At 41.9% G+C, this 23,315-nt stretch overlaps 1 protein-coding gene across 1 annotated transcript in view; it reads right to left on the reverse strand.

Moving 5' to 3' along the window:
• NELL2 (neural EGFL like 2) overlaps positions 1 to 23,315 on the reverse strand; it is a 450,032-nt gene that overhangs the window by 98,027 nt on the left and 328,690 nt on the right. The window contains exons 14-15 of the mRNA XM_082256070.1: positions 4,956 to 5,078; positions 3,982 to 4,077 (exon numbers count right to left, since the gene is read on the reverse strand). Coding sequence (XP_082112196.1) covers positions 3,982 to 4,077; positions 4,956 to 5,078 — 219 coding nt within the window. The remainder of the gene's footprint in view (positions 1 to 3,981; positions 4,078 to 4,955; positions 5,079 to 23,315) is intronic.

Below are 23,315 nucleotides of genomic sequence, written 5' to 3' on the forward strand. Positions count from 1 at the left end.
TTTTTATGGTACATACAAACATTGGTGTAAAATATGCTAAAAAAAAAAAAAAAGCTAATTTCAAAGGTGCCTGGTTGACTGTGTATTAATGTTTGTATGCATGAAGTATATGCATGCACATAGAATTATTTTGCTATTCTTTGAATACATTCTAAAATCACCGATATGGCATACTCTTCTATGCATATTAAAAACAACTGTATAGCAAGTTAAACGGGGTAGAAAATTTAATATATGATTATTTTGCATACAGCAATTCTTCCAACATAAATATTTAGATGTTGTTTATGACATCTGTCATGTCCATTGAAAATTACGGTTTGCAATCAAATTCATAGCCATGCCAGAAGGCATAAATTAACCCTGCCTCGTAACAAATGAAAGAAATAGGGTCTAGTGAAATATTGATTTCCTTTCTTCCTATATAGCTCAAATAGTTGCATATATTCATTGGGTTTTATTTGCATACTCACAGTGATCTTTATGTAGATATTATGTAAATAGTTGCATCGTTGCCATTAAAGTTTAATACTGTATGTGAAATATAGCTGGATGGTGATATGTAATATTCCTTACAAGGCTAAGATGCAAATGAGTCGGAATGGCTCAGTTACAACTGGTCAGCGCAAGAGCGAATTCCTACTTAATAGAAGGCCACATATTAATTTGGATTTATAAAGTCTATGATTATTTAACAGCTTTTTATTTATACATTTATACATGTATATCACTAAACTAATGTTCTGGTATATACATAGCTAGACTAAAGATATAAAGTAAAAATCTGTTTCTTGATGTATATATTAAGAATATTTTGTATATCAGTGGTTGACAAACAATCTGCCCTTTCAGGCTTTTTGTTGTTGTTCTACACCACAATATTTTACACTGGTATCATGAATGTAATGGATACCTGCTGTAGCCTTACCTAATAAACAAAGCAAGAACAAGAGACTCAGAACAAAGTGTGGTAAACCAATGCTTTCCTGAATGAACCATTTTACTGCTACTACTTACCACTGAGTACCCAAATTCGTTCAATTTTTGCATAGCTTTCTGTGATAAGAAAACCCTGCCACTGCCCTCTCTGTTGACCCATTTAGATTATTATTAATCAAGATTTGTATAGTGCCAACAGTACAATCTAAAGGGAGACCAAATTATTACAATACAGTTCAATACAAAAGGAATAGGGGGCCCTGCTTATAATCCAAAGAGAGGGGGAGGTGGTAGAAAAGATAAAAGTTGCCGGGGATGATCTGATAGAGGTAGCCAAAGTACATTTTGTAGGTGGTGTAGGCTTCCCTAAATAAATAGGTTTTCAAGGATTGCCCAAAGTCAACCAGGGTAGGAGCTAATCGGACACACTAGAGTAGGGAGTTCCAGAGGAGGGGAGAGGTTCTGAAGAAGTCTTGGATGCAAGTATGGGAGGAGTTAACAAGGGAGGTAGAAAGCAAGAGGTCTTGGGAAGACTGTAAAGGATGGTTTCGGTGATTTTTGACAAGATTGGTGATGCAACTGGGGGGAGTGTCATGGATGGCTTTGTATGTTGGGCTAGTGGGAGCCACTGAAGAGATTTGTCAGAGAAGGACAGCAGCCATGGATCCGTTAGTAAGGTGTTCAAGTCTAGCAGCAGCATTCATGATAGACTGAAGGGGGGGGGGGGGGGTTGACTGTAAATGTAGGCCAGTTAGGAGAGCATTTCAGTAGCCAAGGCAGGAAATAACCAGGGAGTGAATATGTTTTGTGGTGTCAAAAAAATGTAAATATTTTAAATGTTGCCTTTAGAGGTTAAGTCAGTGAGATTTAGCCAGTGATTGGATGTGGGGCCCAGAGAAGTGGTCAGAGTCCAGGATAACACCTAGAACCCTGGTGCATGTTGGGGTACCAATAATTGCACTATTGATCTAAGTGGTAAAGTTCAGGGGGGGGGGGAATCAGGGGGAGGAAATCTTATTTCAGTTTTAGATAGATTGAGATTGAGGAAATGGTAACTATTGTGGGTAGCTATCCACATTTTGTATAAACTACTATAAATTACTACAGCTGCCACTGTTGTGGAAATTTTATTAGGGCTAGTGTGGACAATTTTCAGGATGTGTGTTATTTAGCTTGTCATTCTGGCTCCTGTTGTCGGTTTGCTTGCAATAAGCTTCTTCGAGCATGTACGGGCAAACTGGCATTGAAGAAAGACTAATGGCAGTGAAAACCTCCCTTTAGATGTATAGACGCATTCACTCTATATAGACATTTCCGTCGGTGAACACTCCATGCGTGGGTCTGTTTGCCGGTAGAGATCTTTGTGTATTGCGGTGCAGAGTTCAAGGATCAAGCAGCAAGTATATGACCACCAGTGGGGACACCTGTATAATATGCAGATTTGTTCGCTCAGCGGGGATATGTTTGCTCTGTGAAGTCAATATGGTTTTGATATCTATCTGCCTTTATGAAGGGATACATGCTCATGTCTTTCTACTGTGCCTGATCACCTTAGTGGAAACAGCATGGCTCTTTCCCTGCAGATAGCTACACATCTATGGGAATAGTAGTATAATTCTATTAGACATTATTCTCTGAGCCTTGCTGAGTGGGATTCAAGCTAGTAGTAGTGGCAGAAGTGCATGCACGAGTTTGATCAGAGCAGCGTTCATGGTTCTACACGCTGGTTTCATTGTGTAATGTTCGGCGCAAATTCCGCTACATTATGGATATATACATCTGGATTTCCACGCGCCAACAGCGGGAAGCCATGCATGCTGTACTGTTCGTTCACGATTGTGTACTCCCCCTATTGTATATTTGAATGTATATAGGTGTGTCATTGGCTGATTCGATGTGAGTAACTTAGGTCATGTGACTGTACATTTGGAACAGATAGGAACTGATGGCTATACCACATCAGCCTGCTGTTATTCCTGTGTTGTCCCATAAATAAAAAGGAGCTCAATGCTTTAGGCAGGACATTCTATTGAGCATCCAATATGATAACAGCCTGTGTCTGTATTACTGGGTATTGCTGAGCATGCTCCATTACCTTGTACAAAAGAGCTGAGAACTGTGCTTTTTTAGCACAAACGGGATTAATTGGGCTTGACGTATAATAATATCCAAAAGTGCAACTTTATTAGCGCAACTGAGTTATTTGTGCATCAAGGGTACATGATGATCCAATACACTGCTTAAAGATCTTTCAACATACATTTACAAAAAAAAAACAAAAAAAAACATCACATATGCCTATAAAAAAAAGTTTACTGTGATATTTGACTGTATTTTGAAATTGTCTCATTTCTGATGTCCGATATTCAACAAGGGTAAATGTAATAATCTGGACGTCGACGGCTGAGATAGGTATCTCCACCTTGGCATGGCAGAATAGCTATATACACAGACATTTCCTTGGAATACCAATCAGAAACTCTGCTAAACCTTTTTTGCTTTATGCACAGCCTTTTAGAACTGCAACTAAAAAATTAAAATGATGACCACACACAAAAAAAAAAAAAACACATTCCTGTCAACAGCCAAGCTTGAACAGTCTGTGTTGCACATAATTCTTCTAGATCATAAAAAAAGTTTTTGAGAACCCTGTGCTTATGTTTTATTATGCTTCTAACATTTTTAAAAATGGTATCTGTTCTTTCAACGATGCCTTAAGCTTTGATTTTGTAATCAGTTTCCCCGAATCCTCCAGCATGGATGGATGAATCTCCCACTGTGGCTACTGTATTCTGACAGGCGGGGCCTGTTGTTGTCCTAGGACAGGATTATTGTATTTCTCTAATTCCTTAGTTGATTAATATTTTCCAGCATATAGTTTTGTCTTTTTTTTGGGCAGATACCAAATACCAGCTGCAACAAGGATAAGTACCTTTGCTGCACTTTTTCAGTGCTTGTAGAGTTATCCTTTAATAATATCAATCTCAAGTGTTCTTGCAATCTCGGACTGATTTTGTTCAAAATTAGGGAGACATTACTCACCTGTCTCACAGCTAGGTCCAGTGAAACCTTGCGGACAAGCACACATATTAGGAGCAATGCAAGAGCCTCCATTTCTACAGCCATCCTTGCAAAAAGCTAAAATTGAAAAAAAAAATAAAAAACATAAATGACAGCATGTGAGCTTTCATGTAGCTGAATAAAAATGACTTTATTTTAAGCCTAATCAGAGAACAGTAATAGACATTACAGCTACTATTCCTATGGTTAAGAGATACTGGAAATTCTTAAACAGATGGCAGGGAACAGTTCGAAGGGTGGGTGTACTGGCAGTGTTCATTCAGAAGATATAACAGCTCCCAGGCCCACACACAGGGCTCAGAACACCAGTCTGAATGCTTACTGAAAGTGAATGCTTTCTCTAGGACATTCATGAAGCCACACTTTGGGGTTAATTTACTACAAGCAAAAAGGCTTTACTTTGCAAGGAAAGTTGCACTTTGCAAAGGAATTTTCCCCAGAGCTTAGTGAATATGATGATGTTTCACATTGAAAGGATTACCCAATAACATGCAAGGTAAATAAAAAAAAAAAAAAAAAAACAGCGTTTTTTTTTTCCACACATCATTGGATGATGGAAGACAGAGCTCCACCTCATTTACTGATCTCTGGTGCAACATCATTCATAAAATGAATAGCTTATTTGCCTTTTAGTAAATCAGGCCTTCTGTTCCCATTTACTGTTCACTTACAGTGTACAACATGGGTGCTCAATCTGTGGCCCTCCAGCTGTTGCAGAACTACAGGTCCATGAGACATTGCAAGGCATGATGGGACATAGTTTCCCAACAGCAGGAGGGTAACATGTTGAGCACCCATGGTATACACTATCATTTTTACAAGTGGTTTAAACACCATAACGCCTTTAAAGAAAAGCATTTTCTATTATAATATGTTGGTACTTTCCAAACAATGGAGAACAATAATATTATTTTATGTTATTTTTATAATATTACCTTTGCATATGGTGCCATTTCCTGTGTATCCAGGCTGACAAACACAGTTATGACCGCCCACAGTGTTAAAGCACAAAGCATTTTCATCACAATTATGCTGGTTTGTTGCACACTCATTATGTTCTAGGGAAGAAAAAAAAACAATTTATGACCCATGATTGTAAAAATTATCACCATAAAACTGTGAATTAATGCTTGGTGTTAAATTAATGCTATCGATATGAAAAAATGTCAAAATATAGACAAACTGTAACAAAAACATGTGCTTTAACAGGCAAATCAATCACAACAAAGGGTAGACATCAGTAAATACGTTTCAGGTCAACCATTGGACCCTTATTTGGATGCATAACAAGTATTACACCTTTGGTGTTAAAAATCCCTTTCCTGACAGACTCCATGGCAGCATACGTATCGGGTTTGGCTCCGCCTCCAAACCTACCCATAGGACCTCACTCCCATAAATCTTTGCTCCTGTTCAGCACACGTGTTCTTTTTTTGTCCTCCAAAGGATTACCTGATATCCTACCTGAAGATGGATTCCGGGTGATGGATGGCTCTACCAGTCGGGTATGGAGCTCTCCAATAAGCCCCAGCTGCTGCGGGGTATGGAGTAGGGGCGAAGATGTATGCAGCCTTGGCCAAAAAGCCCAGCTGCTGCGGGTGGCCAGTACCCTAAGAATGAGATAAGTCCGGTGTGTGCATCCATCCCTGGTGATCTGCGGTCCGTGAGTACAAAGTCCTCCATGGCAGCTATTTTGTTTATATTATTGCTTGCTCATGCCTTTATGTTTTACCTGGTTTTCTCCTGCCTTCCCTGGTGGCTAGTGGTCCGGGGCCGGTTAGCGGTTTACTTCCTGACCGGCCTCCGGTGCGCGCTACTGCGCATGTGCGGCGCCTCGGGATCGAGGCTTGGTTCTCGCGCATGCGCAGTGTAAGCACGGCGCATGCGCAGTAAGCTGGCGTCGGTGGCGATCGCTGATGACGTCACCAGGCGCCATATTTAAACCCCAGAGCTGTCAGCAGTGTTGTGTTTGTACACACTGCTGATACTGGGTGTTACACATACCAAAATCGTTTGTTTTGTGGTCATTTTGCTGTGCGCTGCCGCTCTGCCTGCTAACCTTGGTTCCTGGTGAGTACTGGCCCCAGTTTGGGAGCAACCCCCCCCCCTCCCGCTTTGCTGGTTTTTCTGACATGCTGTCCGGCTCATTCTTGTAGGTCAGCATCAGAATGGAAGCTACTTTGCCCTCCGGTGGTCAGCCCGCCCCTAACCGGTATTTGGGGCTTCTTGGTGGGGTTGTGGGTTATAGGGGGTGGGGGTAGGAACTCAAGTGTTCCTAGCTTCCTGTCTGTTTTTCTGTTTTTTCTCTTGTTCACAGCCCTCCTCGTTCAGAGACTAGGCACTCTTCTCAAAGAAGTGAAAGGCGCTCGAGCTCTCGCCACCGGCACTCTACAGGAAAGTCCCGTTCGGGCTCACATCATCGAAAAGCGTCTACTTCAGCCAGCCACGCACGGAGACCTGACAAAGCAGGTTGCAGAGGCTGTGGCGCTAGTGTCCCGGAGAGGAAGCTTTTCTGTGACAGATGTTTCTCCCAGGCTGCGGGAGAAAGGGATACTTCCGATCAACGCATTGAGGCTTTGGTCAAGAGAGTGGTAAAGGACTCTTTGGCAGAGTTGGGTGTCAGTCGTTCTCAAGACACTGCAACGGCTTCCCCAAGCCCTTCCCCTGTAGCACTACAGGTACAGGAAGATTTCGAGTCGGCCCACACAAGCCACCAGTCGATGCTCTTGTCAGGTAGCGACTCTGAAGATGAGGATCCCTGCTTGGGTTTTGAATATACCTTGGTGCCTTCCCTGGTTAAAGCGGTCAGAGAGACCTTAAATTGGGAAGAGTCAGCTGTTCCCCCTCCCAAGCAGAAGAAGTACTTTAAACAGCTCAATAAGGAGCGTGTTAATTTTCCCTTCCTGGGAGAGTTGGGTGAAATCATCTTGGAGGAGTGGAGAAAGGTGGAACGAAAGAATTCCTTAGTATCCAAGATGGCTAAACTTTACCCCTTCAAAGAGGATGATGTGAAACATCTTGAGTCTCCTCCTCTAGTTGACGCAGCAGTCATGAGACTGGTCAAGCACGTGACCCTTCCCTTAGAGGATACGGTCTCATTTAAAGACCCGTTGGACCGAAGGATGGACTCTGATTTGAAAAGAATCTACTTTACAGCAGGTATGGCCTGTAAGCCAGTCCTGGCTTTAGCCGCTCTATCCAAAGCCATGGAGTCTTGGGCTGATGTGGTAGACGAATCGGTCAGATCGGTTTTGGAGGAGGTGGCCAGAAGCGCTCCAATCCAGGAGCTTAGGCTGGGCGCGTCGTTCCTTGGGGAGGCTTCCATAGACCTGATCCGTCTATTGGCAAGAGTTATGCTGTCCTCGGTCACAGCTAAGAGAGCTCTTTGGCTCCGCCCTTGGGTTGCGGATCCGGCATCAAAGCAAGTTTGGTGCCGTATTCCCTTTGAGGGGTCCTCCCTTTTCGGGAATAAACTTGACGAGGCCATAACCCGGGCTACAGGCGGTAAGTCTGGGTTTCTTCCCCAGGATCGGCGCCAGTTCAACGTCAAGAAAGGGCAGCCTACCAGAAAATTTGTTCCTGACCGGGCCAGGGAAGCTCGTTCTTATAGACCTGGTCGGGAGTTCAACCGGAACTGGAGATCCAGACAGTCTTCCAGGAAGACGACAAAGAATGTCTCCTCGGGGGACCGTGAGCCCACTAAGTCCTTTTGAAGGTGGGCCCGCTCAGACATGTCGGGTGGGTGCGCGTCTACGCTCCTTCCGGCATGTCTGGGCGGCTTCGATTCAGGACCCCTGGGCCGTCAGGACGGTGTCCTCAGGCCACAAGTGGGTCTTCAAGGAGAGGCCAGGCTCAAGGTTCCTGCCTACTGCCATTCCATTCCTAGAAGAAAGGCGTCAGATTTTGTTTTCTTACGTCGAAGCTCTCATTGCTCAAGGGGCTGTCATCTCCGTTCCAGAGTCCGAGCGAGGCCAAGGAATATATTCTCCGCTCTTTCTGGTCCAAAAGAAGAACGGATCATGGAGACCAGTAATAGATTTGACCTTCTTGAACAAATTCATAAAAAAAGAAAGGTTCAAAATGGAGACCCTGTTGTCCATACAGCAGTCAGTCCAGCCGGCAGATTGGATGGTGTCCATCGACTTGAAAGACGCCTACTTTCATGTCCCTGTGGACGAAGATTTTCAAAGGTTTCTCCGGTTCGAAGTGGGAGGATTACATCTTCAGTTTATCTGTCTCCCATTCGGGCTCTCAACATCTCCACGGACCTTTTCAAAAATCTTATTGGCCGTGGTAGCCCTACTGAGATTGAAAGGTATCCGTCTTCACCACTATTTGGACGATCTCCTCCTGTTGTCCCAAGACAGAGACCAACTATTAGTTCATCTGGAGCAGGTCGTGTCCACTCTCCAGAAGTTTGGTTGGTTACTCAACAAGGAGAAGAGTCACCTGATTCCAACTCAGTCCCTGATCTACTTGGGCGCTCTGTTCAACACGGAGAAGGCGACTATCTCTCTTCCAGAGGAAAAAATAGGGACACTTCGAGACAGGATTCGCTTTGCCCTCTCATCCTCTCATCTTCAGGCACGTCAATGCCTGAAGGTGATCGGGACTATGGTCGCAGTAGTCCCCATGGTGAAGTGGGCCCTGTGGAGGATGAGACCCTTTCAGAAGGGATTCCTTCAGCAATGGGATACGTGGCATCTGGATCAACGCATCTTCTTAACCCCTTCAATGAGAGCGAGTCTCCCCTGGTGGTTATGCAGAGACCACCTGCTGAACTGCCACTCTCTGAAGCCAGCTCCGTGGGTAGTGGTTACCTCGGACGCCAGCAACATAGGCTGGGGTGCCCACTGTCTGTCGGAGGTGGCACAGGGCAGGTGGGAGTTTTCCACTCGAGGATTAGTATCCAACATACTAGAACTCCAAGCAGCATTCCAAGCTCTTCGGGCATTTTCTCACCTGACAAAAGACCAACCTGTCATGCTGCGTCTGGACAACACCTCAGCAGTGGCATACATCAGGAAACAAGGGGGAACACGCAGCTGGTCCCTATTGAGGGAAGTGGAGCCGATTATGTCCTGGGCACAGAGAAATCTCTCGAATCTTTCAGCGGTTTATGTTCCAGGAGTCCAGAATGTCAAAGCAGACTTCTTGTCCAGAGTGGATCTGGACAACAACGAGTGGTCCCTTCACAAGGAAACGTTCGACTGGATCCTAACATTGGGGCTCTCTCCAGAGGTAGACCTCTTCGCCTCCCCCTGCAATCACAAACTGCCGAGGTACTATTCAAGATTCAGAGATCCACAAGCATCAGGGATAGATGTACTCTCGGATCAGTGGAGATTCCACAGGGCATACGCCTTCCCACCAATTCCGATTGTGTTACAGTTTCTTCGGAGACTCAGGTCGGAGCCAGTGGAGGTAGTGGCGGTGATTCCCTTCTGGCCGAACAGGCCATGGTTTCCCCTTCTGACGCTACTCAGTGTCCGAGACCCAATCCCGCTACCCTTCAGACCGGATCTGTTGTCCCAGGGGTCTGTACTCCATCCGTGCCCAGACCGTCTACATCTCAGGGTCTGGATGTTGAGAGGAGGAGGTTACAGGCTTTAGGCTGTCCAGAAACGGCAATCTCGACATTGCTTAGTGCTAGAAGAAGCTCAACGAACAGGGTTTATCAGAGAATCTGGGAAAAATTTTCTGCACAGCTGACTACAAGGCCTGATCCTCAATCTTCAATTAAGATCCAGGATGTATTGAGCTTTCTCCAATCAGGACTGGACTTGCCTCTATCAGTGAGTTCGCTCAGAGTCCAGGTCTCGGCTATTTCCGCTTTTACAGGGATCTCCTGGGCCACTCATGCCCTAATTCGTCAGTTCTTCCAAGGGGCAGTGAGAATCAGACCTCAGAGAAAACCCAGGTTTCCCAAGTGGGATCTGCCACTAGTTCTGGATTTCCTGGCGGGTCAGATTCAAGACAGGTCTGATTCTTTGACCATAAGAGAGCTTACACTGATAACAGTGTTTCTGGTAGCTGTAACCTCAGCAAAAAGAGTGTCGGAAATTGGGTCCTTTGGGACACAAGAACCTTTCTTAACATTTTTTCCTGACAGAGTGGTGCTCATTCCCATGCTGGATGCGAGACCAAAAAGGACTTCTGTCTTCCATGAAAACATAGAAACAGTGTTACCAACCTTTAGACAGGAAGAGGAAGAGTCTTTGGTTCATCCTCTGGATGTTGGAAAATGTATTAAGAAATACTTAGATGCCACTTCCTCTTTCAGAAAATCAGAACATCTTTTTGTTACCTTCTATGGAAAAAAACAAAGGTTCAAGAGCCTCGACGAGATCCATTTCCTCCTGGATCATCCAGACCATCCAGTGGGCTTATAGGGCTAAGGGCTTGACCCCTCCAGCAGTAGTTACAGCTCATTCGACGCGGAGCATCTCTACCTCCTGGGCAGTATCCAGACATGTGGCTCCTGAAGTCATCTGCAGAGCAGCGTCGTGGTCCTCTATTAACACGTTCCTGTCCCATTACTGTGTTGAGCCAGCGGCTCTTTCGTCTGTGAATTTTGGTTTGCAAGTCCTGTCTGTTTGACAAAATGCATTAAACTTTTCTGTTCAGCACCTGCCCACCCTGTGTGTACGGTGAGTTATTTCCCGATACGTATGCTGCCATGGAGTCTGTCAGGAAAACGGAAAATTTATATCAAATACTTACCGTAATTTTCCTTTCCTGATGGACTCCATGGCAGCAGGAGTTCCCTCCCGGATTTCTGTGGAGGATAGTTACAGAACACGTGTGCTGAACAGGAGCAAAGTTTTATGGGAGTGAGGTCCTATGGGTAGGTTTGGAGGCGGAGCCAAACCCGATACGTATGCTGCCATGGAGTCCATCAGGAAAGGAAAATTACGGTAAGTATTTGATATAAATTTTCCGTTTTTTTGCAAGGTAGAGAACCAAGCATTTTTATGGAATGTCAGGTTTTGTCTGGTGCTCCACTGTAAGGTTTGTGAAGTTATTTTATTTTGCATCATTTAGTTTATTCTATGTACATCTACAGGTATTCATGACTGTCAGCTAATTCAGTGTCAATTTTTTTTTTATTAATTTGCCTAAAGTGAATCACATACAATTAATTAATAATGTAACGTGTAGCCATTAGCTGATCGTATAAAGTGACAGAATTAACTTTTCCAAACACTGTGCAGGCTTGCTCTTAATCTCCTTATTCTCGACTGTATAAAAATTCTTACACGATTACTTAAAGTGCATGTAAACCACAACAATGAACATGACTTAATTGCTCATTTTTATCTAAAAGATTAGTTCACTTTTACGGACTTTTGCCAAAACCTCCTTATGCATTACAGTACCCTTCATAGATTAACATGCTGTGCTCCATTTTTTTAAAAGTATGCTTCCTTTTTCTGATGCTCATTTCATTGCCCCCACCTACCTTCCTGCAAATGGTATATTCCTACATAGTCACAAAGGATATAAAGCCACTGTGTGTACCAATGCATTTGCAAATTCAGACATTATGTTGTAAAAATAACTGACATCATTACTTTGCTGTTCACAGCTTGTGAAGAGAGCAGAGCTGTTGGAGGAACTCAGTAAATCCACCCACTACAGGCTGTCTGCAGGAATCTACAGCAGGGGGTGGATAAAACCAGTCACCCTGCACAAGGAGAGAGTGGCACTAACTGGTTCTTATTATAGGAAGCTCCTGCACAGAGGCATAGTTTAACAATGCTCATGCTTCTTAAATTTAGATAAGGATTACATATCCTGGAGTTCAACTTTAAATATACTTCTGAGTGTGTTTTTTTATTATATCTCTTTGAAAGTCCAAAACATGCCCGTCAATCCTGCTACAAATCAGGAGTTGTCCTGTTTTCTATACATTATGCAGCATTATATTAAACTGTATGTTCACCCCTGCCCCAGTGGCATAACTATAGGTGGTGGGAGTTGGACCTAACTGGAAAGCAGTTAATGCAAATTAAACTGCAAAATATACCATCTAGAAAAAACATTCTAATCTGGTTTCCTTCAGAGTTTGTTAGGGGTTGGGTTGTAGCTTATTGACCTCCCATTTGATGGTGCCTGCATAGTTCCTGGGCCACAATGTGACATCAATGATATTATATTTTTAACTGTAAGAGAAGCATCTAACCACCACATTAAAAGGGGCATTGTTCCCACTGATCACAAATGTACGGGACCTTTTTTCCACCTAGCTCCAACTGGTTTTAGGAGGGGTTCACCTAGATCTGAAAATTTCAAGGGTACCTCTGGGATAAAAAATGCTGATCTAGAAGTTGTTAAAAGGGCATTATATGTAGAAAACAGATGGCGTAATTATATAAGATATTGTGATAGATTTCTCTTTTGACCAACCAATAGATCATCACCTCTTTCAGCACTTGCTTGGGGGAAGAGGGGACTTAAGAAAGCTTAAAATTTACACCAAGTCCCTGGAATCTTAAATCTCATATGCTGAAAAAGATTGGCAAGCTAATGATTGATGACTGAGAATTTGCAGAATAATGCAAGTACAACTGAATATTGTATAATAGTTTAAACATAACCAAACCAAATTCAGTTACTACAGTATGTGATACAGTACACTAGCCTCAAATGTAAACAAAAAATGTACCTTCACTGATGGCGCAAACTCAAACTGATGTCCAGCCGCTCTTAAAAGTGGGGGCACCCTTTTATTGTTAAAGTGGTTCCAAAGTCAAACATGTTTTACCCTAATGCCTTCTCTGCATTGAGGTACAGTATAAAGTATATATATATATATATATATATATATATATATATATATATATATATATATATATACAGTATATATATATATATATGTACAGTATATATATATATATATATATATATACACATATATACACACACACATACACACACATACATACATACATACATACATACACACACACAGTATTATTTGAAGACGAGCCAACAATATTCCCTCTTGAACATAAAAATCTACTGAATGCCAGGTCATCATAGAAAAAATAAAGCATCGATAAAAATGAAAAAACGGTCCATTTCTTTTTAAATTACTTTCATATAGGATAACTGTCAGCAAAAAAGTTAGGAGGTGCGAAAGTCTTCGGTTAGGCCAGTCCTAATAAAAGCACAATCAGTATGTGTGTGTATTGGAAAAATCTTTCTGAACTTAAGTTAGTTTTTTATTTCCATAGGGACCCTATTTAGGCTGTAGAGAGTCAGTTGCTGCTAGGTAAAAGGCCCCTTTCATACGGGTTTCCGATCAGGTCAGCCTGTCAGTTTTTCAGGACGGACCTGATTGGACCCTCCATTCGTAGAAAGGACAAAAAAGAAAAAGAGGGGCGCACCGACCTAGTGCATTACCATAAAACCATTTATTAAAATATTAAAAAGTGTACAAAGTACTCAAAACTAGTGTGATACAACACACATCGAGAATAGCATATACAGTCTCCAAGGTAGCCAGGTCCCAATTGTGACGAATGGGCATGCAGATGGTCACATGGGGCTGCTATGGCTAGGCTGACGCGTTTCGGATGCGAGCCCCCTTCCTCAGAGCCAGATGAAATGCCGCCATATGGAGGCAGCGGATGTCAGCGGTGACATGTCTGCTAACACCCGCTGCTATCCGACCTGTGAAATTTACACAGATGGTAACCCTTTTTTCCATCTGTCTGGCAGATCAGATGGGATCGGATGAAAATGGACAGGCGGTCCGTTTTCATCTGATCTCCCATAGAGGAGAGCGGGTCCGCATCAGTACAGTGAGCAGAGACAGGCCTGTCATCCACCTGTTTAGCAGGGATCAGCAGATCGATCCCCTGCTGAACAAAGCCTGCCGGGCAGAACTCCTGTGTGATAGGACCCTAAAGCCCCGTACACACGATCAGATTATCGAACGATCTGTCGTCCGTTTTTTGTGGCATGCTAGTCTGATGTGGAAAGTGAAGAGGTTATGTTCATACAAATTTTCCCGTACTACAGAATTCTACTTCAGAAGTGATGTCATGTGTTGGATTTTTTTGTATGTGTTCTTTCATCTCTGACCATGCCTAGTATTTCTCTTAAGATTTTTTTCCGTCGAAAACTGTACTAATGAGATGAAAATCGGATGTTGTGTTGACGGACAATTAAAATTTTATAGTACATTTGTACATCAGGATTTTTTCGGCCGAAAAGTCGGAGTCGGCTGTCGAAAGCAACATACTAACAATCCAAAAATCGGCAGATGGGTGGTCGGACGAATTTTCCCTTCAGATTTTCTTATCGTGTGTACGGGCCTTAAGGCTAGCATGAAACAAGTCTGTCCACAATAGAAAACACTTGGCACGAGACGCAGTTTGTACCTCAAAATGCAGGGGAAGAAAATCCTCTGCAGCCTGTGCTAACAGGAAAATTGAAAGACAACAGTAGAAGGGCACACTGACCTTGTGCATTGCAACTAAAAAAGTTTATTAAAATCCAAATAGGCAGCATACATTATATTCAAACATAAGAGGTATACATGCATGTAGGAATTGGGAACAAATCGCCTCTAGATCGCTGGATGGAGTCCACAATGACCTGGCTTATGCGTTTCGAGGGAGAACCCTCTTTCTCAGAGCTAAATCCGTCAATGACCCACCATCAATTTCCAGACTGTTATATAGCCGGTCTGCACCACCCACATCCCTTCCCCCCAGCTCCAGTAAGGAGCAAAGGTCAGGAATGTGTGTAAACAAATTGGGACACGTGTACCCCAGTGTGCAATATAAAACCCATCGGCTGACATCACTTCACATGAATACAGGCCACAAACAGCTGTGAGTGATGATAGTAATAGTGACACAGTGATAATATGCTATTTGGTCCTTTTGTTCCAGCTCCCTTGTGCCTATGACCCACCATTGCTATGTGGGGTACTCACTGAATGGATGGGGTTTTGAATGCCTAGATATAGGATATGCATAATCCAGGTGCTGTGCTCCTGTGGCTGTGTCCCTATAGAATATGGCAGCAGAAGTGCAGCAATGTGTTGCATGTATTCTTGACAGAAAAGTGTACAGTGAGTAAGCATGGTCACCCTGGGACAGAAATCGTCACTGGCAAAACATTCAAATCACAATTAGGAAAAAAGCTTGAAAAAAGAAAACGAATGCAGCCACCACATGCATGCTGCAATAGATTACATGTTTTGCTTTTGGCTTTAAGTCAGTTAAATCCTAAAAGTTTAGCGTGTGTTAATGTGTTAAGCAGCGATTTAAGGTAAATCTTAGAGAAAAGTCAGGGATTCAGCTGAAGTAGCAGGAATACAAGCTGCTGCATGTACTTGCATGCATTTTATTTAAGTGATCACTTTACCAAGGCAGCACAAAGACCAAGCTTGTGCGTTAACTCAGTCACTAATCAGGCTTCACCTTTCATCAGCATTGTGAGGTCAGAACAATTGAAAATAATCACTCAATGCTATGGGTTACAGTACTTTGCAAATGTACCAGCATGTTTCAGTAATATTGTCACTATATATTTTTGCTAGTAACAGGTCCACTTTAAAGTGATAAAAGCTTATCTTCTTTATAAAGGGCCTCTCTGCTACAGGGGTAGCTGTACCATGTACTTTACATAATCACTAACAATATTTTCCTTCAATAATCTGTTTTTAAAGCAGCTTTATCGCAGTTGGCTATCAGTGGACATATTTTTCCTTTTAGCAGCCTTACATTACGATTATGTGGTTTTTCATTCACAGTAATATCACTAAAAATGGAGACTCCGTAAAATTTACAAGATGTAAAAATCAAGTGATAAGACATATCAAGGCATTAACATTCATAAAAAAGTGGAAAACAAATAATTTGTTTAAAGCTGGATTGGCAGACAAAGACCTAATACAAAGAAGAAATCATAAGGGAGCCTTTTTACCTGTTAAATGTTTTGTATTTGTGTCCATCTACTCTCTATACTTACACAGCTCCCTCACACTGCACAGACAAATGGATGCCACCCCTTGAAGCTACGGACTAAAGACACATCCTCACTCCACCCCCAGCCTACTGACTGGATAGTAAAAGAACAGCAGCAGACTAAAGAAGTCATCCCTATGCTCCCTCTGCTTACTCTACTACCATCAGAATGCTCGTTGCTAATAAATTTGCATGTAGCACACGTTACCAGGATTCTATTTTTTTCCCTCCCTCTCCCAGTCTGAATGATGCAGTATACAGGATGGCAAGATTTACGAGAGCAGTACGGAAAACTTTCCATCTGCTTCCAGAAGTAAAATAAATAAATGTCAGGCTGAGTGCTTTACAGCCATTCAGTAGAAGCCTTGTATTTATATCAATACAAGGCTTCCTTTGATTGACTAGGGTGGAGAGGTGGGTGGAGGACATCACAATTTCCACCTTGGCCATTCAAAGGAAGTCTTGCATTCTCTCCCCCTTTGGCAACTCCTACAACAGTGCTATATGCAGTTTGCATTTACATGACTGCATAAAAAATTACAATGCAAAGATGAATTAAAATTACATTTTGGAAAAACAATCTTTTCACACAGTTGACTATGTCAACTGAAAATCACATTTTGCCCATTTGGCTGTACTGGTTTTCCACAGATTATAGAAATCCTACATGGTCCTCATGGTTAGGTGTTACCATCTTAAATAAAAACCTCAGTCGCATAATATTTACTTGCACAGGTTATATGGATATCTGTAGAAAAGCTCATTCTTCAGGTGCTTTTTCTTATAACTTAGGAAACAAATGATTACTTTTTCTACTGAATAACCACTAGATCACAGAGAAGCAAAGAGGTGGCACACATTGCCGCTGTAAAAAAACTTGGCAGGGGGTTCCAAGGTGCATCACTGAGATAGTGCTGGGTGTCAGCCAATCATTAAACACCAGTGCTTTCAATTTGGGGAAAAGGCAGTAAGTGAAAATGTTGATTTGGCCTGTGTGACGAAAGCAAAAAGGTTACCCATAGACATCACATGGTGGTTGGATGTGTGTATGATCCAGTCATCAAAATATCTCTATAAACATGCATGGCTGCAGATGAACAAGAGGACAGCCCTGGAATTAAATTCTCTCTGGGAAAGCATATCTATTGAAAATAGTTGGCAAGAGAGTATCTAGAAAGGTTACAGCCTGCTCATAGCCATATGTTACAGTATTCTAATTGGTCAGGGTGATGACAGTCCTATGTCAATCGGAACCATTGGGATATCAGTGTCAGTGAAGTCTCCTATAAGGTGGATAAGTGGGTTTTACTCTTGTACCATTAATAAGAATGTAGCCAACACTTTAATTCCTATCGTATAAGATGATGCTGGGGAGCAGGTTGGAGTGGAAAAAGGAAACACCTAGCTTCTCCTTTCCTATAGAGCATTATAAAAATTCTTTTGAAAATTAGGAGGGAGTAAGAATACTTGAGACCTTTATGTTAAACATATACAGTACATGCTGTTCTTTTGAAAGACAGAATCAGATAGAAGAGATGTTCGGCCAGCATCTTCCTCTGTGCAGTATCGAGCCTCATAAACCTTTGATGTCATTGGTGAGATTGTTAATTTCTTCATCAACAACCACCCTGTGCAGTGCTCAAATCCCATATCTAGAAAATTAACAGTGTGTGACAGATGGTCTGTCCCAAGTTCGTCACATCCATTGGTTTATAACAAGGTAAATGACACCAATTACCATCTGTAATCACTGTTGCGGTCTATAAATTTTCTCTGGTGATTATGGGTAACAGGTCTTCAGAGCCCAACAGCCTTTTTAGCAATTTAGTGAAAAAAGTGTTTTATTTTTTCATATTATAAATATGCAATAGTAAAATGCCATTAACTTCACTTTTATTATCGTCGTCGTTACCTGGACTAAGTTTTTTAAGTTGTTGCATTGTCAATTTTATGCAAGTTTACAAAAGAGGAGATATCTTAAGAAATGGTTTAGAACAGTATCTCAACCAAAGGGCCACGGCCTGCTGTGTGTCACAACTCCCCTCCTGCCTGGCGAAAGCTTCCCTTCTGTCAGGCCGCAGCTCAAAAGCTAATTGCAGAGCCAGGGTTTTGTTTTTTTATGCATATTCAAGTTTTCCTCCCATCGAGTTTTGGTCTGGCAACTACTGCTATCACAATCATCCTACCAGCTGCTTACTGGCAAGATGCCAGAGTTCTTTGGCTCTTAGGACTGAGTAGCACTGACCCAACACCACCACTCCTAGTTCTTCTCTGTCATTTTATACTCTCTACACCTAGCTTGTGTCTTTGGGCCAGTTCCCTCCGGTACAAACTGAGACAAGGAAGAACCACACAGGAGCAGCAGCTGCAGCAAATGGTTTTGAGGAAGAGAGCCCCAAGGCTCCAGGGATTTCAGATTAGCCGGCGTTGCCCTTAGTTCTGACAGTAAGAAGAGCTGTTAGAAGATGCAGGTACCATTAGTCAGAGTTTTTACTTGAAAAAGCACAACGTACTGGGCTCTGTGGGCAATGTGAAAATACAAGGTTGCAGACTTGTCTACACAGAATCTCTGTAAATGCACAGACCGGAACTCAGCTAATGTAAGCAGGTCTGGCTTTTTCAAGCACTCCTGACAAGGCTTCTTTGCAGAGCCACACTTGTGATCCAAAGAAGGGAAGGAGAGGAGGTTGGTAGGGATGCCACTTGTTGCAGTAAGCACTGCTGTCAGGTTTTGATCATTAATAAAAGTTGAACTACGATGCAGTGTCCAGGAATGCTCTGCTGGCTGCTGATATCTATGGCCATTTTTCCTTCTTCTTCTTCTGGGTTCTGATTTTCCTCCATTTTAATTACCGAGCCAAGATGATATCACTTCCATGTATACACAGGAGTTCAGTCATTACAGCGGATGCTGAAATTGTACACTGAGCTGCACATGCACTGCTCAGTGTATGGTGCAAGCAGGCATAGAAGAATATTTTAATGAAATAGATGTGATATGTTGTATTAAAATCCTGCTTGGTCATAAAAATGTTTTGAGTAAAGTTCAGTTTAATGTATAAATTTCCAATGCCGCTGCTGCTATAACAGCTTTGCTAACTCCCTGTACAGACTTCAAGCAAGCAGTAGCGACAGCTCTTATGTCAGGATCACCTTTGTGCTGCCTGTCACTTCTGTTCAACCCCCTCCCAGCCTGTCAGATTCTTTATTTTCTGTCCTGTACACAATTCTGCATGAAGTTCAAGCTCAAAGGGATCTTAAAATGAGAGCAGCAGAAGGGGGGCTAGGTTACCCAAACACTTTGTTCACCAATATGTCTGGGAGCTTATTCAGAATTTATTCAGAATTATTAAGATAAATAATACCATAGTTTTCTCAGATCATAGTATAGTAATCTCTCCACATTTGATGAAGTGCAGGTAGTCCCAGCATGGATAGTAGGAGTAAAAATGTTTATTTTAACTCTTTGGTCGTCAAAAGTTTTGGATCAATTTACCACATTCTGAGCTCACAAAGGTTGAGAACCACTGGCTAAGAAAATATATTTCAAATGTATATACTAACTGGCCTAAAGATTGTGTGGACTTTGAATGTATTATAAAAAATGGCTGGTCAGTGAATAGATCTGAAAACAGCCAAACGTAGAGCCAAACCATGCAGTCTTAAATTCAAAACAGATTTTTTTTTATCACTTTACTTAGTATTTGATCAAGAAAACCAAGTATAGCTGTAAAAAAAATACTGTGCCGGTATGTTCCTATTGTACGAGGTTTCCATAAAAGCAATATCAAGTCTACTTACTGAGCTCACTGTTGTATGAAACTATTATTCTTTGATTGGAATTAGAAGACCATTTGTCTTCAGCCACAGACACAGGATGTCTTTTTAGGACATGCAATAATCCTCACAGTTCAATAGCACTGGGTGAAGTTTAGCAGCAAAGCAAGCGTGTGAAATAAGGTGTGGAATCATGTCCACATGCATGTGGCCTAAATAACTATGTTCCTTTAATAACTATGTATATGTATAGAGAAAATAGATGGTCAAGCTCTGACTGTTGATAAATCCATTAGTAAAACAGGTTTATGTTCATTTAAGCACATGGCAGGAGGTTTAAATAAGAGATCCTTGACAGGCTTCACATGCATGCAGACTGCCACTGGTAATACCCACAGATGATGCTGCACATTTACAAACTGAAATCCAATAAAAAAGGGGCAAGTCAGGGATGGTAAGGCTGCAGAGGAAAATGTTGGAGGATGCTAAACATCCTCCAGGAAATGAGGAAGACTGACTTTTTGCAGATCCAATGCACACTGAGAAACTCACAGTGTGCAGGGAAATCAAAGCATTTCAGAGTACAACTGTGGAAGACTGAAGACTGAAGGCAAGGTTGGAGATCAGCTTTAATACATATGCATATAAAACAGGGTGCACCCCTGACACCCAGTTGGCTGATGATACTGTGCTTTTAAAAAGGAATTTCTGTACAGAGACTGGCACATAGCATCGCTTGTAGAAATGAACAAACAGCATATATGTATACTGGCGCAAGTGAAATAGAAGGAAGCCAGCAGTTTCTACCTTAAAAAATATAAGTGTCTAATACACATATACATATGAAAAAGTCCATACCCAAGTCCATATGTATACAAAAGTCCTTGGCACTGAAGGCTGCTCCACTGCAAGTAAGAAGGAAACTTGTGGGAAGTTGTAGAGAAAAGACAGGCGTCACTCTAAGTGCAGTAGGAGGTTTTAATAAAACATGGCAATATACACCAATGTTCTCACAATTGGGCAAGTATGGAAAGCATTATGTAGTTGTGTGTAATGTCCGTCCGTGGGAGAGGTTAGTCAGGATGGCTCCGGCAGTCTCAAATGCTCAGCTGCAGCCGATGGGTGTCGGCGCTTCCTGGTAGCTGGAACGCAGGGGTAACATCCAACATCACTTCCTGGTTATGACGTGATAGCCTGATGACGCAGGCGGCGGCGCGTTTACGGAGCATGCGCTCCTTCCTCAGGCCTCTATAGGGCCTTCTTAGACAAGGGGATTTTATAGAGCGGATGCCAGTAAGCATCCGCTGGGTCCTAGAGGCGAATACTTGCACCACCAAAGGTACAAATACAGCAGCCTCCATACTATACATGAGTGGGAACATATTATATGGCATAATAAAAACAGTAAGGGGGATATTAAAATGCTACATACAAGTTATTCACACACCGAAAACTAGAAAGATAACTCAAAATTAATGACCATAATGATACAACTAATACACGTGATAGTACATACGTATATATATGTATACATGAACCAAAATATGTAAATAAAAATAATAATAAATAATAAAAATAAAGATTAAAAAAAAAAGAAAAAAAAAGGAGGAAAATAAAAATAAAAATAGAAATAAAGAGAAGAATGAAAATAAATAATAAAAAGTATAAGATATAGAAGTTGTATATACCAATAGAATCATGACAACAGTAATAGTGATAATGTAACCAACAACCATAACGATAACACTAATACTAATACCAACTAATACACACCTGGCCACATGCTAGTATCCATATGCGAGTCAGGTGTGTGATAATTGCTAAAAGGATAAAAAAATAAATATGTAAAAAAATGTAGGTGCCTATCTAAAGGAGATGTCAGACTGGAATTTGACAATCTTCAAATTAAAGAATTGGTTTCTACCTCTTCATTAAGCCCCCCTGGCACCAGAGTATCCATAGTGTATATCCAGAAGGCCTCTCTCTGGCATAGGTGTTTAAAACGTTGGGCCGTTGAAGAGGTAGCAGGTATGGATTCCAAAATCCACACCCTGAGCCCAAGGGAGGATCGACCATGATGTGTTAGAAAATGGCGGGGGACACTATGCTTGTCGTCCTCTGCTTCCACAAAATGACGATGCTCTCCAAACCTTTTTCTCAGGGTGCGGATGGTTCTTCCCAACATAAAAAAGACCACATGGACAAGTCAAGCAATATATAACAAATTCCGTAGAACAGTTAAAGAATTTTTGATAGGATAGGTCTTGCCTTTAATGGTGTAATCTTTTTGGCCATGGGTAACATGCTTACAGGTAAGGCACAGTTTTTTGCGGCATTGGTACATACCACTAGCTTTGGTGTAGGAGATGAAATTATGCTTTTTAATTTGCTAGGGGCCACCATATTTTTTATATTCCTAGCTCTCCTATATGCTATTTTGGGCCTAGGTGGTAAGGTATCCCTGAGGTGTGGATCCTCCAAAAGGATGGACCAATGTTTGGTTAATACTTGTTCCATTTTCTTGAATTTTTTGTGGAACTGTGTTACGAATCTAGGTGTAGTAGACTGTGTATCCAATGTAGTTATCTTTTTTCTTAGGAAGCCTTTTGAGTACATGCTATGCGCTGTGTCCACCAGGGGTTCAGGAAAAGCTTTCTCAACAAATGTTTTCTTTAATAACGCACTCTGCTCTACATAATCCTCATCGTTTGTACAAATTTTGTCCCCAGCTATGCCATTTTGACTATGGGTATGTGGGAAGCCAACCATATTTGGAAGAACAACCCATTTATCTCCCATCTTATTTTCTATGGGAGATATATTGATGACATTGTGGTCATCTGGGATGGCCCTGTACCCACATTTTTGGAATTTGTTAGCCATTGTAACACAAACCCATATAACCTGTCGTTCACCTCAATATTCAGCACAGTGGAATTAGCATTTTTGGATATTTTGCTATATAACAGAGGGTAAAATTCAAGCAAAAAACTATACCAAGCCTAAGGCCGGTAACTCTTTCCTTCACTTCCAGAGCTGTCACCATCCTAGGTGGATTCAAAATATCCCGAAGAGCCAGTACTGTAGGCTACGGAGAAACTGTACAAACAATGAGGATTATGTAGAGCAGAGTGCATTATTAAAGAAAAAATTTGTTGAGAAAGCTTTTCCTGAACCCCTGGTGGATACAGCGCATAGCATGTACTCAAAAGGTTTCCTAAGACAAAAGATAACTACATTGGATACACAGTCTACTACACCTAGATTCGTAACACAGTTCCACAATAAATTCAAGAAAATGGAACGAGTATTAACCAAACATTGGTCCATCCTTTTGGAGGATCCACACCTCAGGGATAGCTTACCACCTAGGCCCAAAATAGCATATAGGAGAGCTAGGAATATAAAAAATATGGTGGCCCCTAGCAAATTAAAAAGCATAATTTCATCTCCTACACCAAAGCTTAGCCTCATTCCTCTTACTGGTATGTACCAATGCCGCAAAAAACTGTGCCTTACCTGTATGCATGT

This window comes from Pelophylax lessonae (assembly GCF_965119305.1).
Source record: "Pelophylax lessonae genome assembly, chromosome: 4".
Classification (NCBI taxonomy): domain Eukaryota; kingdom Metazoa; phylum Chordata; class Amphibia; order Anura; family Ranidae; genus Pelophylax; species Pelophylax lessonae.